Source organism: Lissotriton vulgaris, chromosome 4_1 (genome assembly GCF_964263255.1).
Source record: "Lissotriton vulgaris chromosome 4_1, aLisVul1.2, whole genome shotgun sequence".
NCBI classification, from domain to species: domain Eukaryota; kingdom Metazoa; phylum Chordata; class Amphibia; order Caudata; family Salamandridae; genus Lissotriton; species Lissotriton vulgaris.
Window position 1 is genome coordinate 1716484168 of NC_141691.1, and position 20463 is coordinate 1716504630.

General features: G+C 43.8%; 1 protein-coding gene across 1 annotated transcript in view; it reads left to right on the plus strand.

Moving 5' to 3' along the window:
* Positions 1-20463, plus strand: part of CIBAR1 (CBY1 interacting BAR domain containing 1) — a 483963-nt gene that overhangs the window by 212022 nt on the left and 251478 nt on the right. The window contains exon 5 of the mRNA XM_086965988.1: positions 7684-7788. Within this exon, the coding sequence (XP_086822114.1) occupies positions 7684-7788 (105 nt within the window). The remainder of the gene's footprint in view (positions 1-7683; positions 7789-20463) is intronic.

Sequence of the window (20463 nt, forward strand, 5' to 3'; positions counted from 1 at the left end):
TCTATATACGTTTAACAGCTTTCCCAACCATTGCTCAAATGATGGTGGGTCAACATCTAGCCATCTTGAGGTGATACAAAAACGGTAGATAGACATTCCGATAAACAGAAAATGTTCTTGATCAACAGATAAACTCTCGGGAGGAACATATAAGCCAAAAATAATCACAGATGGACATAACTTAATATTAATATTAAGCAAATTAGTCAAAAACTTTTCTATCCTATCTATATATACAGATAGTTTAGAACAGCTAAAAAACATATGACATGAGTCTGCTGCTAAAGTACCACATCGGCTACAATTAATACCTTTCGTAGCTTTCCATTTGGCCAGTTTTGCCGGTGTATAGTAAAGATCTAAAGATGCCATATAATGTTGACTTTTAAGAGAACTGTTAATTAATGTTTTATTGCTGATCTCAAACGCCCTTACACAGTTTCCTTTCCCATTTCTGGGCTTGTTGGTCGAGATCATCATGCAGCCTGTTGACCATTAGCTGATAAATTGTGCCAATGCAGCTATCCCTCCTACCGCTCTCCATAACAACATTGGTCTCCATTTCGTCGCTATATAAGAGATTTTTTTTTCCAGAAAGCTACGAATTTGTAGATATTTGAAAAATTCGTTTCTGGAGAGACCAAATATATCTTGAAGTTCGGAAAAAGACATTAGAGCCCCATTTTGATACAATTGTCCAATTGAATGAATCTGTCCTAGGCGGAATCGATTCGTGGGGATATCTTGAAGGGTACCAGATAACGAGATATTACAACAGATGGGTGTATAAAAGTTAAATTTTGGGATTATCCATAAAGCTTTATTCATTTGTCTCCAAACCAAAAAAGCAGAAAGAAGAACCTTAAATTTTATTTTTTTGTAGTAGCTCGGCTCCATAAATATCAATAAACATTGGCGCACATGAGCTCCCAAAAGCATTTCAAAAATGGATGGTGACAAGAAGGTTTCATTGACATGATCATGAAATAATAAAACCTTAATTGTTTTAAGAGTTATAGCCCAGTAGTACATTCTAAAGTTCGGAACTCCCAACCCACCACGCCCTTGCGGTAAGATACACCATTTTAAAGATCTTCTTGAACGGCGGTACCCCCAAAGAAATCTGGACAACATCCTAGCTATTTTATTAAAAAGAAACATAGAGAAAAATAGGGGAATGGTTCGAAAAAAATAAAGAAATTTTGGAAAAATCAACATCTTAATAACATTGGTCCGTCCAAATAGAGATAGATGTAGATTATTTATCCTTTCTAAGGTTCTGTTAGTGGATGTAAGTAAAGGATCCAGATTTAGTCCAACAATATCATCTACTTTGGATGATATAGTTACACCAAGGTATGTAGCAGTATCGTTTACTGGGATATCGGTAGGTGTACCAGTTTCAGAATGTACAATTTGGGTTTTTGAGATGTTTAATTTGTATCCAGAGAATTTTCCAAAATCACTAGCAATTTCTATTATTTTAGGTAAGGCGGAAGAAGAATCAGAGGTTACAATGGCCACATCGTCTGCGTAAGCTAGGACTTTGTGGTCAATCTCATGGAGTCGGACAGGTGGAATACCAGGTTCTGTAATTAATCTATTCAAATAAGGTTCTAAATAAAGTGCAAATAAAAGTGGAGAGCAGGGGCACCCTTGCCTGGTCCCCCTGGTGATTGAAAATGGACTAGAAATATCCGCACCTAATCTTATTACACCCTTTGCATTTGAATAAAGTGACTGTACAGCTTGAATAAATTGTAATGGAAAACCCTTCCATTTTAGCACAGACCAAAGGAACCCCCAATCGACTCTATCGAACGCTTTTTCAGCATCAAGTAGAATAACTCCGACTGGGGATTCCTTTGCCTGAGCCCAATCCAACAGTGCAATAACACGTTTAACGTGATCTGTGGTGTCCCTGTGTTTAATAAACCCGTGTTGAATATTGGAAACCAAACCCGGCATAACATCATTTAGTCTATTTGCAAGAATTTTAGAATAAATCTTACTGTCAGCTGTAATCAGGGATATGGGCCGATACGAGCCTAATTCCTTTGGATCCTTGTTCTTTTTGACAAAAACGACTATAGTAGCCGTAGACCAGGAATCAGGAGCTTTGTCTTGAAATGCTATATTAAAGATTTTAAGCAACTCTGGTTTCAGCAAGAATCTGAATGTCCGATAAAATTCAAGAGGAATCTGGTCGGGCCCCATGGCTTTACCAGCTGCGAGGCTCGTGATAGCCCTTTCAATCTCTTCCCAGCTTATTGACCTAGCAAATAAATCCTTATCATCTGTACTCAAAGAAAGTTGGTTAATGGTTTGAAAATCTGTGGGATTAAGAGTCTTGTCAACTTCATTGTTAAAATCGTTATATAGCATCTTATAGAAACCCTGAAATGCCTCTAATATGCCTTCCCTGCTTTCGTGGAGGACTCCATTTGTATCTTTAACACATTGTATTTCGTTATAAGACGATTTTTGTCGTAAGCGCTGTGCTAAAATTTTTCCTGTACGTTCGCTGAATTCGTACCGTTCCGTTTTGTATGGTTTAAATTTTGCGGCTACTTCTTCGGCAATATGTGTTCTAAGACCTGAGCGTTCAATGGTTAATCGTGTTTGTACATCCTCTATGTTAGCATTATTTTTGCATGCGGTAGATAAATCCAACTCAACCTGCCTAATCTTGTTTAACCTGTCCCTAAAATCTGTTTGGTTTTTTTTCCTCTTATAATTTGCAAAGCTGATTGTCTCGCCCCGTACAATGGATTTAAAAGAGTCCCAAACTACTTGTGGAGAGGCAGTATCGTTATTTATTAGAAAGTAATCTTTAATAATATTAACCATAAATTGAAGATATTCTTCATCTAATAATAAATTTCTTTGAAATGACCAGGATCTAGTGGAGTTTTGGTAATCAGTAGAAAATTGCATCTCAGCGATTATGGGATTATGATCTGAGATGACTTGTGGTAATATCTCAATACGAATTTTCTCCAAAAAAATTGAGGATACAAAAAAATAGTCTAAACGAACAAATTTATGATAAGGAGTAGAAAAAAAAGTATATCCGGGGTCATTATAATAAAATTTATTCCAGACATCAGTTAACCCATTACTAAGTACCAGGTCTCTAAGTGCTTTATAAGTTTTAACCTTCCGACCCATATATCTCTTCTCTGATCTAATATTCCAATCGGCTGACATGTGTATATTTAAGTCTCCACAGACTATAATCGGTTGTGTCCAAGTGGATAATTCTATATTCATAGTGTTAAACAATTCGGCATCATCCAGATTGGGACCATAGATGCAACATAAGGTAAATTTACAGCTTCCGATTTTTAGCTCAGCCAGTCCCCATCTACCCCATTTATCAGAGAGTGTTTTTAAACATTTCCCTACTCCTTTTCGCATACAAATGGCTACACCCCTTTTGATACCCATTTGCTTAGATGTGATTAAAACTTCCAATCCCAAGTTATTCAAAAGAAAACGTTTATCCCATGAAATGTGGGTTTCCTGTATACAAAGCAAATCAATATTCAACACATGGAGCATTGTTCGAAACATAGCAATCTTCTTTAAATCATTAAGACCATTGATATTAATAGTACATATTTTCACCTTTTTATACATATCAAAAGTGATAGAAAAAAATCATCGACCATCATCACAAGTATTTGCTCTTCAATGTTATCATTTAAATGCCTTATAGTTATCCCTGCGTTGAACACCTCTGCCTTACACCCCCACCACCAACCCTTGCCCTTGCCCACCCCCACCCTTATTCCCAGAACCCCTCCCCCCACCCTCCCCACCATATGAGGCACAGGAACTTTCAGTTCCTGGAGCGTATGAATGCCGTGTCCCTAGCCCATGGCGTCCCTACTAAAGATAAAGATAAAGAAAGGAGAAGAAAAGAAAAAAAAAAAAAAGAAGGGAAGAAGAAGAATAAGCGAGAGAGAAAGTTCAGAAAGTTCAAGAAAGCAAGAAAGAGAGTGTAGAGATAGAGAAACATAATGGTCCTGCAATCAAATAATTATTGAACGGTATAGTTAATACGCTCAAATTCTAAATTCTAAATTTATCATACTATACATTAAAGTTCCTCTTTTTTATTCAAAGAGAATCCAAGTACTCCTTAGCTTTAATAATAGAAATGAAGTATTTTGTTTGGCCCTTGTATATAGTCTTTAATTTTGCGGGACCCTGAAGAAATACTGCTACTTGCTTCTTCTGAAAATCAGGAATTAGTTGCTTCAGTTGCCATCGTTGAGCCACAGTAGCTTGACAGTAGTCTGGTCTCACAAAAAACTGACAACCTAGGCCATCCGCTTTCTTATCTGGCCTAGCGTTTAGAAATATCACTTCGCGAGCAAGGAAATTGTTGAATGACACCAAAATGGCCCTAGGATAATTTTCCTGTCCTTGTCGTGGTTTCCTTGTTGTAAATGGGAATCTGTGTGCTCGTTGTACTTCCCGAGCCCAATCCCAATCAGTAAATTCAGGAAAAGCATCGTTTAGTAAATTAATGATAAATTTCCTCGGGTCCCCTCCTTCTTTATTTTCAGGGATCCCCAAAAAACGCAAGTTGGTTCTACGGGCCTGGTTTTCCAAACTAGCTAGGTTGTCAGATAGATCGTCCTTTTGTATTTTAAAATCTCCCACTTCTTGTCTTTGGGCCATACATTCTTCTTCTAGTACGGATATCCTGGCCTCAGCTTCAGTGACCCTATCAGCAGTCTCTGAACATAATTTGATTGCACGTCTTACTGCGTTTTTGACTTTGGCGCATGTCATTTGCGTTCATTGATTCTCGGCCTTGCTCTCTGCTCTATGGCACATCATAGTATCAAATATTGTCTTCAGTGTAATCTCGTCGTTGTTCTCTTGCTGTATACTAGGACCATGTATAACGCTATGACTAGACCCCGGGATATCATTGGCAACAGAAGCAGTGGATGGAGAATTAGGAGCAACCTCTTGGCTCATTGTACGAGAAGATCTCTTCTTTCTCCGCTTCTTTTTTATAATGGTTGCTGCATTAGTATTATCAGGACTCATACTAATCTCACCCTCAGAAGATAGGCTCTCACCGCTAAAGTCTGCCCAGTCTTTATTCGCCTCGTCGGATGAGAGTTCAGATAATGAATAAAAGTTTTCAGGGAGCTCTTGATTTTGTTGCTGTACAATGGTTTCTTTTACATTTCGTAATTCGCTTGGCGCTTCATCTGATAGTAATACCAGCGATGGAAGAGAACACGCTCTATTGGTGATAACTCCACCCAGAGCTGGAACTGCAAATCCCATAATACCCCTCCTTGAAGAGTCGGTCGGTATCAAAATGGGTGTCAAAGTAGAGGGATTATTAGAGTTATACTGATTATCACTGCTTACAGATGATTGATTAGCAGATTGTGCTGCGGTTATATCAATTATATCAGTACTTTGATTTTCAATATCAGTTATTTTTTTTTTTGCAGCATGCTTTTCAAATAAATCTGGTAAAGTTTGTAGTGCAGAGCTTTTTGTACCGAGTGTTTCATTAGATTTAACAGCAGCCCCCTTATTGAAGTTCTTACCCTGTTTGGTGATGGTTTTGGTTGCCTCTGCCATCTCGATCTCCTCGTTCTCTTGCTCCACGTTATTCAGTTCAGACCCAGGGCCAGTTTTTCTGTTGCTACGTGTGGCGATAGAAAGTGGAAGTGGCGTCCTCTTTTTCTTCCGTGAGCCACCTCTGCCGGGAAAAACACTGCTCTGTGCCCACCACAGGCAAAGTGTAGCACGCCACAGCGGAGACCGCCGATTGATCTCAAAGAAATTTAGCAACATTCGTAAGCTCCGCCTGATGCAAGGATAGTTTGTAGCAATTTATTGCTGTGTGCTGAAATAACACGATATCGTTATTTTCTTCCCCGTTTTTTTTTTCATACGTTTATGTCACCGTGACTCCGTGACTTCTTCTGACCTGCACAAGTCAAACTCCGGTAAGATCAAAATCAATTGTTGGGTGTTTTTCGCCGTTGCTGAAATCTGCTCGGAAGTGGTCGACGCCTTTCTGCCTCTCTTCCAGCGCGGAGCTTCGGATCCAGCCCTCCGGTCAGAAAATGAAAAAAGAAAAGCCGCCTTTCAGGTTCCGCGGCGCTCCGTTTTCCGTCTCTTTGAGCAGTCAAGCCCAGCTCAGCTCGAACTGCGTCCACAGCGGCGTCCACAGCAGCGATAATGGCAGCAGCTGATCAGTGCTATTCCACGGTCACCAGGTGAAATGAGCCCGTTTACGAGAGCCCCATAGCCGGCTTTCACACGTTAAATCTCGCAGAATAGCTAGATTTCTCCTTCTCCTTCTCTGACGATAAAACGATAGGACGCCAGGAGCGAGGGAGCAAGCTGCTTACACAGCCTTCCCCACGGCAGCCATCTTGCCTCTCTCCCTAAGATAACGTTTTAGTATGCATTTTATTTGTACACTTTGGATACGTTTTAGTATGCGTTTTATTTGTGCACTTTTGTAGTTGTTCTCCATCTTCTAGGTTTTATGCAACCCTACATAAGTGTCTTTACATCTTCAGCCAGGCATAGTTTCAGGCGTTTTTATTAATGGTTCTGACCTGACATACAGACTGCTTTAAGATCTGAGCTCTGATTGATATGTAATAAGGGTGTTCTGTTGCAGCTGATATTGCAAATTGTGTTATTTGATATTGAATTTTTGACTGTCATTCAATGTTTTAATCTTTTGCAATGGTTTTAATTAAACGAGCAATACAAAAGAAACTTGTTAGGAATGATCCAGAAGCACTGCATGTTATGTCACTGTGTAGTGCTATCTTCATAAATGAAGCCCTGAAAATTGTGTTGTAAGATCTAGTTAGAAGATAGACTGCAATTATTTGAAATTGCTTTGAATCTATGGTACTTCATGCTCCAAAGCTATATCTGTGGCTTTGTTATAATCTCTTTAGGATCTACCTTTAAGGCTGCTAAATGGGCTGTGCTCCATGGCATCTGCCAGGATTACTATATGGATACTAATTAACGTGTGGGGCTAAGATTATCCTTTTGGAAATGCCAGTCTGAAGCCTTGCTCTTGCCAGTGAGATAATTTTCCCCCAAAGGTTTTAGTTGCTGTGGAACCTGTTTGCATGTGTTAAGAATAGGAGCGCGTCATGTAGGAGTAAGAAGAATCTATCATTGGGTTTTAGACAATAATACTATAAATTCGAGATTTGATATGCATGCTTCCTTCTTGCCATAAGAAGGTGCCAGGTACCACAGTTGGCCACTTGGAGAGAGCCTTGGAATAAGAGCACTATAGAGTTATCTTTTGTCAATTTAAGATTAAGAATTTATAAAGAAATTGTAATAATTACAAGGCAACGTCAAAGCCATCTGAATTGAAGATAACAAAGATCAGATGGTGCAGCAAGTGATTCAACCAGCACGTTAACTTTTGCACACTGGCTGCCAATTCAATGTCCATAAAACTAACTCTTACATGAGATAATGAACTTCTAGTTTGCCATTTTGGTTGATCTAAAGATCTGTTCATCATCTAGGGATAAAACATTATTGTTTAGTCTCAGCTATTTTTGCTAAGGTAAATCATTCTCTTTGTGTAAAGAAATGACAATGGGAGAAGCAGAGTTTGTGATAACATTATGTTAATCTTTTTGGCAGGCTGAAAGTGAACTACATCGAGCTACCATGGATGCTGCTCGAACAAGTCGACAGCTGGAGGAAACTATTGACAATTTTGAGAAACAAAAAATGAAAGACCTAAAGGTTGGCCCATATTGTTTTTCTATTATGTTTATTTTTTTCTCTCCCTCTTTCCACTGCCCCTCCTTTTTTGTTCCTTGCTCTAGTTCATGATTATATAGGTCGTCATAAAATGTCATGATTAATATAGTTTACGTTGCTTCTATCTTTTGTCAAAGCTATACTAAACAGAAAGACAACTTGTATGCAGTATTGCATCAAAGATAAGAGGCAAATATAGCGATATAAACTGCCTTCTTTCACTGTTTTAGCCTTACCTTTTAGGTGATATGTTGGAACTCTTGCAGCTATTAGTTCCGTATTTCTTTTTCTTAAAGTCCCTAGAATTTTGCCTTACACTTTTAATAACTTTCACAATACATTTTGAGAACGTCCATGCACAGGTGAATTCCATTATCTAACCTGGTGTTGCGGAATAAACTCACTGCTAAAATGCTTTTAGTTGCATCAGTTTTGATCAGGCGCTCTAGTCCGTGTACAATTTTTTACCTGTTATTCTTGATTGCCACTCACGAAGGACAAATATTGGAAGGATAACCCCAAGTTAATCTTGTCACAGTCTGATAGATGTACCTTCACTTTGCCTATGTGCATCTGTCTCTGTGCAGCACTATTTAGCTCTTCGTTATTGCTGTAAAGGCTCTCTCTGCTTCTCAGCTGCTATAAAGTGTCAGCACCACACGTAGGACTGAAAAAAGTTTCTCATAAATATTATTTTCACAAAGTCACTTGTTATATTGATATTCATATCCCCACATAACAAGAGTGGACTAGGCCACTGAGCTAACTCAGCATTTAAAAATGTAAACACCTCGGAATCATCAACATTAGAACCATAGATAGTGCATACCGTTAATGATCTATCATTAATTGAGAATTCGGCAATAACCCACCTCCCCATTCGATCGGTTCGGACCCTTTTGCAGACCCCTACCCCCAGCTTCATAAGAATAGACACTCCTCTTATCATAGATGATTGTTTAGAGCAAGCTATGAGATCAAACCCCGGTATCTTCAAACAATCCCGCCTTCCCCAAGGTATGTGTGTCTCCTGTATACATAAAATATCAAGATACATAGTCTGTACAATTTTAGAAAATAACACCCGCTTCTTAGCATCGTTGAGGACAGACACATTCCAAGTACCTATAACAAGTTTATCCTGCCCCGTCTAAACAAACAAACCAAAACCTGCGTTGTGATTCTCCCATTTTTTTCCCTGATACCTTAAAGCTAGATATATAATCCTTTTGATCTGAACACATTGCCATCTCTGCAAAAACTTCCATAGACCTGCTAATCCTTACCCCTGCCTTACACCCCCCAGCACCAAGCCCCCCTACCCCTCCCCCACCACCCAAACGACCCCACCCCCGCTTCTTCAATATCGTACGAATATGTTTGAGTTTGGTGAGAACTCTGGTAGGTTCTTTCCAAGAGACTCCAGCAGCGAAGTGTACAGAGTTGTGTTGTAAAAATTCAAGATCATATGGGGATAGTCCATGATAGGCAGGAGGGTGTAACGGGAGTGTTCCTAAATTATTACACTAATCTGTATAGGGAGGATGTCTCGAGCTCTTGTATAGAGAAGGAAGTCAAGGACTTTCTATCAGGAGTTGACACCTCTAAATTGTCTCAAGAGCAGAGCAAATTTTTATCGGCTCCTATCCAATGGGATGAAGTGGAACTTGCGGTGATGAACTTTGCGAACGGTAAAGCTTGTGGCCCAGATGCTGTGCCTCTTGAGTTTTTTAAGACATTCTTGGGGGAGATTCGGGTAGATCTGCTTAATGTGCTTAGAGCTGCGCAGAAAGGTATTGTTCCTGAATCCTGGAAAGATACTACCATAGTCCTGTTTTAAAAAGAAAGGCAAGCCGGAGCTTTTACCCTCATCCTTTTGACCTATATCATTAATAAATAGCGATTCAAAAATGTATTCCAAAATGTTGGCAGTTAGATTAGCTCGAGAGATTACTCCTTTGGTTTCGATACGCCAGCATGGTTTCATCCCCGGGCGAGACACGTCAGACGTGTTATAGCTCTATTAGATTGGGCACAGGTCACTGCCTTCCCCCTCGGGGTGATCCTGTTGGACGCCGAGAAGGCGTTCGACAGGGTCTCCTGGGGGTTCTTGTGGGCTGTACTTCAGTTGAAGGGATTTAGTATTGAATTTATTCAAGCAATTCGGGCATTGTATTCCTTCCCAAAAGCTGCACTTCGCATTTCCGGGCAACAGGCCAGTTCTTTTTCTATAAGCAGGGGCACACGGCAAGGATGTCCGTGCTCACCCCTATTATTTGCCCTTTATATTGATCCTTTTTTGAGCAAGATAGAGGGCAATCAGGGCATAATACCAATAAGGGCTGGCGGAATGACGTACTGTACTTTAGCATATGCAGACGATCTAGTCGTTTTAACATCTGATGTTTCCTCTGCATTTAATGCACTTAAGACTTTGGCCGAGCATTTTGGAGCAGTGTCAGGGTACACATTAAACTTATCCAAAGCACAAGTAATTCAGACACCTGATATGCCAATTTCTGATGCCCCAGTTGTTATAGAAGCTATACATCTTGGGGTTCGCATAACTGCAGCAGTGGAAGCTATTCCGGATCTAAACATTCTCCCGGTGGTGGAGGCGGTTAATACCAAATTAGAGCGATTAGACCACCTTCATCTTCCTTTATACGGCCAATGTAGTGTTCTTAAAATGTTAGTCCTCCCGAAGTTTTTATATTTGTTTAGGACGAATTAACACAAAGCAGACTCAGTAAGGCAGATAGGATCTGTAATAGATTCTTGTGGGGCTATAGGCCAGCAGCTAAGTTGATGTGCCTCCCCCGGGCTCGGGGTGGTTTGTCTGTACCAAATCTTTTACTGTACTATTGGGCAGTTATGGCTCAGATGTTGGGTGTACCGCTACTTGGAGATAAGGCAGTTGTGCCATTATGTAATCGTCCAACTATTTTTTAGATAGGCCTAGGCGCTGAGGCCAAGGGTATCTTATTGGAAGTGCTAGAACCAAGTTATTATAAGAGAACGAGATTCAAGGTCATAATGGCTATGTTTGTTATTTGGCGGAAAATCAGGTGGAAGCTATGTATCCCCAATTTGAATATTTTTACCCCCTTTAAAGCTGCTCTGCTTTTGCCTAGCATATTCCAGGATCAAACGATGGTTAGATGGCAAGCGCTTGGTGCCCGGGTTATAGAGGATTTAGTTAGGGAAGGTCAACTTCTCCATTTCGTTTCTTTAAAGGATACATTTAAGTTCTTATCACATGATTTTTTAAATATCTTTACTTTATTAGGTAAACTTCCTGTTATAGAATTAATTAAAAAAAGAAGTAAAATAGGTGTGCTGTATCAGTATTTATTATCTACTCTCCCTGATGATCTGTTGGCGCAAGGTGTCAAGTGGGATGGTAAGCTTGGAAGGACAGGCACTGATTTAACACCAGTTCTGGAGCTTGCCAGTGAGGCTTTGGCTTCTGGGACTCTTAGAACTCATAGCTATATGGCAATGTTAGCTCTATATTATACGCCTGCCAAGATCTCAAAATGGGGTAGTAGAAAGGGAGATTCTTGTGCAAGGTGTGGTTTATATGCTGCTGATTCCATCCATATGTTTTATATTCGCTTAAGATTAATTGTAGTCTGTCTCCAGAGCTGGTGTTATTCGGAGTGGATGCTGGGATTAATGAAGAAAGGAATTCGCGACATATATTAGCTTTTTTGTTTATAGCCATGTCCCAGATCCGGCTTTGCATGACTTCTCAATGGTTGCCCCCTGAAGCTCCTACCTTTATGAATTGGCGAGCTAGATTACTAGCTATCCATAGGCTCGAAATGTCAGTTTTCTCTTTAAAGGGTATAAGGAGGAGGAATTCAGCATCTAGGATTTGGGCACCGGTTGAAGATTGGATTAATTGATTGAGAAATTGTAATTATAGGATTAGTTTATTTATTCCACTCATATTTATGGTTAATTTGCCCGTGCTAAGACTAGCATCTTAGTGTTTCTCTATTTGTCCCCTCCTTTTTTTCTGTATTTGCTCTTTTTCTTCTCCCATTGCTTGTTTTATTTTAAGATATTGGTTTTTTAAGATCGATGGATGTATTGAATTTAAATTTGTTTTTTTCTTTTTTCTCCTTGTCTGATGTATTATTGCCATGTATGCACTGTTTTGGTTGTCAACTCCTGCCAATAAAACAAACAAAAAAAAGTTGAATTGGGAGGAGTCGATTCTGTATGTCTTCCCTATAACACCTCGGATTCCAGGAGTGCTCCATGGTATCAGGGAGATTTCAAGCTATTCAGTCATTATGGTGGCTCTGGTCTGGCATTTCAGGTCTTTTCATAAACCTGTTGCATGATCTACCTCCGCCAGGAAAAAAGCGTCTTGTTCATGTATCCCTCTCTACAAATGCCCAGCCCAAGTACATCGCTCCTGAGGAGTAAAACTTGGGTCAGAAGGAGACTATCGATGGCAGTGCTTAATTTGACCTGTCTGAGGCCTCCAGCACTTACATTTGGGGACGTGCACCTATTTTTCTGCATCCAATATTTACTGAGTACAAAAGTGGGAAAACACAGATTGTAAAGATGGAGAAGAGAATGACGGCAAATCTGTCTTAAAGAGAGAAAGCACGAGCCTGCAAGAGCGAGACAATGGGGAAGGAGTGTACAGTAGTGAATTAAAGACCACCAGCCTTGGTATTTTGTACGCCGATATTTAATTGCACCAGCCACTTCTGAGCAGAGCTTTGGGCTCCGACACTTTTTCTTTAAAAAATTAAGCACTAGGAAGATATGCCATATATGATGCTTGCATGTGTGCACAGTACAGGCATGCAAATTTGTTTGACATATTTTTTGGGATAAGATATTGTAACTGTCCGAATGTACTTCAATATATTACATCTCTATATGATATAGCAAACTCCACCGCACCCCACAAAGCCACATAACCTCCTCTGTCATCACCCAGAGTAGATCATTTGGCATAGCACATGGTTGATCAAATTCTATTCGGTAGGAGGCCAGGGTGATGGAATTTTTTCAGTTAGTAGCACTTACTCTAATTTGCAAATGCTTGTATGCATAACTGAAGCACACAAGGAATAGATAATATGTTCCAAAGGTAACATGTTTCAAATTGTAACTAAGCAAAATATTTTAGAGGGAGGTTTGCCACTTGTCCACTTTATCCAACACTGCCAATTTACCAACAGTGGGCATTTTAATGTAGAGTATTTCATATCCCACTTGGCTAACCTCACCTTCCTCTTACACAGCCTCGTTGCAAAACCATGTGTAAGGGTCACCCAGCAGCCTCAAACCGTGGGCCCAGTTCTTTTGCACCATTTACCAAAAGGATTCAACTTGGAGAGCTCCACCAAAAAGCATCACCGGAAGCCTCACAACTTCAGCTGTCCAAATCAGTTCCACTAGCAGCCTCGACATTCTGGAATGCCATCCCACAAAATCTCGGGTGGAACTAGCAAAAGACCCACTTGTGTAGGTACAGAGTCCATTGATTATTTTATTTGCAGTTTCTTCTTCCTTCAAAGTCTATACTCTTAACACCTTCCGAGCGTTGAAAGTTCAGCGCCCAGTGCTAAACGTTCGAATAACGAATGCTGACCCGTCGGCCAACGGGTGTGCGCAGCACTGGCAAGGTAGTGCTCGTGACGACCATTGGCCGACGGCAGCACTTAAAGGGTTAAGATTGCCAAGAAACGTTGGTGTATTTGTGCTCTGTTTTTGTTATTGTTATTCTTTCAAGCTCGTGAAGCTTAAAATCAAGCGCACAGATTTTTACCAAAGTAACCTGTCTCTACTCAAACAAATTCATTATCATGTTACACTCCTGTTCATCTAGTTTGTCGGTGTCAGCCCATCTATTGTTGGCTTCATGTGGATGGTGGCAGCAGGTGCTGGAAAGTTGGCTACTGCTGCCACTGCTCTTAATTTTTCCACATACTGAAAAAGACTTAGGGAGTGGAGTTAAAAAGGGACCTGTTTTATAAACTACTATTTAAGTCAATGTTTCTTAGTTATGAACAACTCGTTTCTTCAATTGTAGTTGAAAATGCTAAAGGTGGTGCTAGCTACATTGTGAATCTTAGCTGTAATTAAATGTTTTCCCTGCCGCTTACCCATCTGGCAGCTTCCTCTCTGTATAGCTAAATTAATCTTCTAGCTGATGCCTTTGTTGATACACCATCAGCAGGGTGATTGTGGGACTTGGGTCACTAAATTGAGGCTCGTGCGGGCCTGGCTGAAGGTTAAATTACACCAGGATAGTTCATGGCATTTCGTGTTACACAAAACTACTGCACTTACACCATTATGCCACGTCATATATTTGTTTGCGGTTCTCTTCAAGAAGTTACAGCAAGTGGTGAAAGTTCACTGCAATTGCAGTAAAAATATATGGTAAATGCACAGGAAAAGCAGAATACGAGCTGCTACTGTTAATGGTGCTCATGTTTAAATGCATCCTCACGCCAAAAAAATATACGAGAATTCATTTTGTGCTAAAATATGGTGCAAAATTAGAGATTTTCATTTTGTGTAATTATTACACACACCCCTAGGCTGAACCCATTTGTGTTGGTGACTGAGGATGGTGGGCACTGGCACATGTTTTTGGGGACCGGGAATTATTTTAGATCCTAAGACTTTGATCCAGAAAATGCACAGACCAGATTTAAAAGAACAATACAAAATCAGTAGCAAAGGAAGAAAGCAGTGATTAAACAAGCATTTACAATGCAATGGTTTCGGCATTGTTAAAGTTAGAGCTATTGGCATTGCTCATGACATTATTTTTATTTATGTTTTTGTTTTTGTTTTTAAAACATAAATTAATGGCTCACAAATGCGAGACCTATTGCATTTGCACCCACACAGAGCCACACACGCAAAGCCACCCTCACACACACATACAGAGCCACCCACACACACACACACAGAGCCACCCACACACACACACAGAGCCGCCCACACACAGTCACCTACCCACACACACACAGAGCCACCCACACACACAGAGCCACCTACCAAAAATCCTACACACACACAGACAGAGCCCAACACACACAGCCACACACACAGAGCCTAACACACACACAGAGCCCAACACACACACAGACCCCAACACACACACAGACCCCAAGACACACACAGACCCCAACACACATACAGACCCCAAAACACACACAGACCCCCCCCCCCACCCCCCCCCACACACAGAGGTCCACACACACACAGGTATCTTGCATCAGAAAACATACCGATTTTGCCAACATTTAAAAAGGAGGAATAGGGGGGAGGAGCCAAGACAGCGACTGTGATGGCCGCCTAAGACCTCGGCTCCGTGGCCCTTCTCCTCCCGATCGGATATCCTGCAATAGATCCTGGTCTTATTTTACGCTCCTGCGTCGGTGAGGACACCCGGTCACAGGTCGCGTGACCCCGACAGCTCTCCCGGCCACACGCCCGGAGAAACATCCGCTTACATCTTGCGGCCTGCAATGACGTCGGAACCGGGACAGTGCGTTGAAGACTGGACCAGGCACTAAGTGAACAACAGCGGTCACCCGTGCGGGGGAGGAGTCGGTCAGCTGGAGTACTGTGATGATCGGCTTGCTTCTTGCCGAGGACAGCTAGAACAACTAGCGGTGCGGATCGGAGTATGCCCAGCGTAGGAATTTCGAAGTATTGTGTAAATACGCGTCTAATTGCAAGTGAGCCGATCGGACGCTGCTGGCCGCCCGGCCCGCTTTTGGCGGGCTGTTCTCGAATTTTTGCATGAACTGTGCCCTTTCACGGATGGCTCGTATCGGATGCCGCCAATTGGGCATTTATTGACACTGCCCTCACAGAATTGCTGCTGTACTATGGAGCCTGACATGCCTTTGTTTGAGGCTCGGTCCCACACGTTCAGGGAATGGCTTGCTGCCCAAAGCGATAATGTGGAGTGTACCACCCGAAGTGCTGGCTTGCAGCAAGGAGGGGAGTGCATGGAAATGAGGAGCGTGGAAGTGATGGTACATGGAGTTGGATTAACGTGTTATGACCTTCTAGCGGCTCTTAGTGCCCTGCACTCCACCCTGGAACAAGATGCCCAAGCACTGGGGACTAAATTGGATGCCATGGGGTCTACCTCGAGACTTACGATGCCAGACGGTCTTCAGGCTCCCGACGACCTGCCTTGTTCTGTACCCGGGAGGAGCGCGATGGCTGCCCCTGTGAACATTGCAGCACCGGGGGTCCCGGCTTGTGTGGTAACTGGTGCGCAGGCTTCCAGATGTTCGGACTGTTTGGTGGGACTAACACTGGATCCAGAGGCGGCAGTGTCGCTCTACGCTATGCTCCCAAAGAACCTAGAGATGCCTCCGATACTGTCGGACATTTTGTTTCCCTTCTTCCTTCCGGATACTGTGCATGCGACCTGGAAGACACGCTCCGGAGCGGTGTTGAGATCGTTGGACTGCCATGATGATGACTGTGTTTGTATTCGGATATGTCGCCTTATTGTGTGTGGACTGCAGTCTGGACTAGATTTGAGGCTTCGCTCCCTCGCAATATTCGTTGTGGGAATGGGTTGATTGTGGTTGGACTCCGTTGGTGCATCAGATCGCACGGGACAGGGTTGAGGTCGTGTCCTGGATTGCTGGAGTTTGATTTCCTGGTGACTATGTCTGACATGCCTTCTGTTGATTGAAATGATGGTCGCACGGGTGCCGGTTTGAAGGGCTGGGGTTTGGACGGGTGGGTGGCTGGAGGCCAGTATAATAATTTTCTCTCCTCCTCCACTTTCTTTCTCTTTTGTCTAACTATATTTCGGGTCTCCTATTTAGGGCGACGGGCACACTGCTGGGGGGTAGGCCATGGCCTTCTGCAGGGGTGCGGGGTGGGGGGTTGGGGGGGGGGGGGGGTTTCCTTCTATTTTCTTGTTTCCTCCTTGGTTCTATGGCCCTTTTTAGGTTTCGCTGGGGAACGGAGCCGTTAGGCTCCGCCTCCAGAGAAATCTTATGTTTCTTTGTGTGTACTCTTAGTCCCTCCCTCTGTTTCATTGGCTAGCTCCATAAATGGAGGCTAGCCATTGGAACAGAGAGGCGTCCGTCATGGCCGGAGGAGACACGGGGGCGTTCCCGAGATTCTTTGGCTTTTGCCGACGTCACGCGACGCCGGGAACGCCCCCGAATCCATCGACACGTGTTTGGTGCAGACTGAAGGTTTGTGAGCCTTCCCCGAGCAGAGCGCACTAAAATAACCTGTGTGCAGCTTCACCACCGCAACCCGGGATCAGTAAACCCCCGACGAAGGGCCCCGTACCTTTCTGGTACCAACGCGACCGAAAACGAGCCCGCTGCTCTCCGATTGGACGGGAGAGCCGAGCCCCCTCACCAAACGCCGCGACGGGATTGGCCCGTGCGGCGCAGCGTCACCACTGTTGCCGTGTGGTGATTGGCTAGGGCGAGGAGCGTCATCGCAGGCTTGACCCGGGAGCCGCACTGCCATAGGCTGACTCCCGGGTGCTTTGGAGGCTCGCCCGTTCTGCCGTGTCTGGATTGGCCCGCTCGACTGGAGGAGCCGAGAATTCACCGCGATCACCGCCGGGCCCGGGGAAGACTGACCTGACCTCGCCGAGGGACCTGAAAGAGTGCTCCAGCCCCCGGCCTGCCGTCTCTGCCCCCCGCTGCTCCCTGGAGAACCGAGAGCGGGCGGAGGAGCGTACTGAGACCGGCCGGGCTGGAGCGCTAGTGAGCGCTCGCCGCGGGGTGCGCCTGGAAGGGAATCCCCCCTCCCAACAGCATTGCGGTGAGACGCGCTAGAGGCGCGAAGGGTCCCTGACGCAATGTTGGTTTCTGCTGGGTGAATAGTGGCTGCGGGAACCTGGAAATGTGTAAGTGGGTCAGACTGTGTTCCACGAAGTGAGAGTTACAAACAGTGAGTGAGGCTGTGCTGCAAGACGCAATAGTCACTCCAGAGGCGGGACATTACGAAGACAATTAGGAGGCGTATGGTTTGTGCTATTTTGCTAAGTGTGAGACTAGTGTGGTTAATGCTGTTGTAGGTGAGTCTCCATCAAGAGAGACTGCCCCAAATCAGTAGGGTGGCACCTTATGGAGGACTGTCTAAAAACTAGACTCTTGTAGTGAGACTCCCCCAATGCGTGAGCCTCACGTTAAAGGATGAGACCTGCACCCAACAGCGGTAATTCATAGCCTCTGCTGTCTCCCTATTCTTGTATTCTGTTTGCTTCCCTCTGGCGTGTGCGGTTTCCCTCTCTATCCACTTGCTGATCAGCCCTGCTCTTCGCATGCCTGCTGCATCGTCCTGTTGATCTGCCTATCCTGTGTGCGGCTCACCTGTGGGTGAGCAAATGAACCCTCTACCTGTGGCAGACTCCGCTTCCTGAGGCTAAGGTAGGACCCCGCAGCACCGGAAAAGGAACCCTTCATTGAAGAACCCAGCAAAAGAGATGTCACATATAGGTGGAAAAGTGCTTCAAAAAAGCTCCAGTTGTTTGTTTGTGGAAACTAATTGGGGAGAACCACCTCAACCCTGAGGGAGATTAGAAAGAAGCAACGCAGCAGAGAGAAATCGCGTGAGAATGCAGATGAGTCGCTACAGTGACAGACAAATGCCAGATCTCACCCAGAGCGGGAGGCGGATGTTATTTTATTTTTTTCGCCAAGGTTTGTTTTGGGCATTTCTTTGAAGATGGCGCCCGGTGGAGAGTGATTTCAGCCCCTGCTCTGTATCCCGCAGGAGAGTGAGCTCTGCCCGTAATGCTTGTTTTTTTCGCCGTCCCCGCATACTTGCAGTGCACACGTTTTATTGCATGCAACCTAGTTTACATTTTCTTGCTTCTTCACGTGTGTAGAACATCTGTTTATGCCATACACGCTTCACTAAAACATACACTGCCCATTCACACCGACGCACTGTCCCTTGCACACGCTGGCTCGTTCCGGTGACCTTCCTGCGCACTCAGCGGAGGCTGGTCTAGCTCACATTAATAAACAACCTCCTCCATGTTCGCTCGATCCCACCGCGCCCCCGCCGAGCCCCCACATAGGCGGAGGACATGCCACTGATGAACACCCGGGGCTTCGCCACCCTGGGCCAGGCGCTGGACTCCGGCAAGAGCTGGTGAGTTCTGTGCACCCCCAGCTATCACAGGGTCTGGAGCAAATATCAAGGGTGCTGCATGTTAGACTTTTGTCTGTTTTGTGTGTCTAGATGCATGCATTTGTGGAATATATATAGATGCACTGAGTGTAAAATACTGTGTATTCACATTAATTAACTGTGTTTTGTGGGAGTGCGAAAGCCTGGAGTGGCTGACATTGCATCCCACTCGTCCACAATAGTTATACATCGCATATTATGTGACACGGTATGAAGTGTTGTCTCATGCGGTTGTGCTGTTCTGTGTTCATGATTTGACATCTTCACTGTAGTAATATGTCAATGCAGTTCTATTAAGTATATGTGGATTAAATATCGTTTTATCGGGCCACATTCATTTAATCTTGCTTGGCATAAAACAGGCAGTGGGCGGATGTTATTTTTTTATTTTCACCAAGGTTTGTTTTGGGCATTTCTTTGAAGATGGCGCCCGGTGGAGAGTGATTTCAGCCCCTGCTCTGCATCCCGCAGGAGAGGGAGCTCTGCCCGTAATGCTTTTTTTTTTCGCCGTCCCCGCATACTTGCAGTGCCGTCAATTTGTAGTTTCCCCCCTTTTTTTCATGCATTTCTCGATAGCGTTCTAACAAGGGATATGTGTCGGATCTGGGTGATGTACAATCGGCTTTAACAACACTGGCCATTTAATTACTTTTACTACATTTTGTGACTGGTTTTATATTCAGGGCATGCAGAATGAACTACAGGAGGAATAATGAGGACGTCATCCTGTAGTTCTTTATGATATCGCGAGATTTCGATTGTGGTATTTTGAACGCTCCGGGAACTTTACTGAGGACATAATTATGCATCACGAGCGGTGAACCCAATGAAACATCATACCGTGAGTTGTTACATTAACATATTCCATTAGTACAAAGCCATATACAAGCCGGTTAAACTGTAACTAGGGACGTTTTTGTGTGTGTGGCTCTGGGTGTGTGTGTGGCTCTGGGTGTGTGTGTGGCTCCGGGTGTGTGGGTGTGTGTGTGTGTGTGTATGGCTCTGGGTGTGTGGGTGTGTGTGTGTATGGCTCTGGGTGTGTGTGTGGCTCTGAGTGTGTGGGTGTGTGTGGCTCTGGGTGTGTGGCTCGGAGTGTGTGTGTGGCTCTGGTGTGTGGGTGTGTGTGTGGCTCTGGGTGTGTGTGTAGCTCTGGGTGTGGGCGTGTGTGTGGCCCTGGTTGTGGGTGTGGGTGGCTCTGGGTGTGTGTGTGACTCTGGGTGTGTGGGTGTGGGGTTGTGTGTGTGGCTCTGGGTGTGTGGGTGTGTGTGTGGCTCTGGGTGTGTGGGTGTGTGTGTGGCTCTGGGTGTGTGTGTGTGCTCTGGGTGTGTGTGGCTCTGGGTGTGTATGTGTGTGTGTGGCTCTGGGTGTGTATGTGTGTGTGTGGCTCTGGGTGTGTATGTGTGTGTGTCGCTCTGGGTGTGTATGTGTGTGTGTGGCTCTGGGTGTGTATGTGTGTGTGTGGCTCTG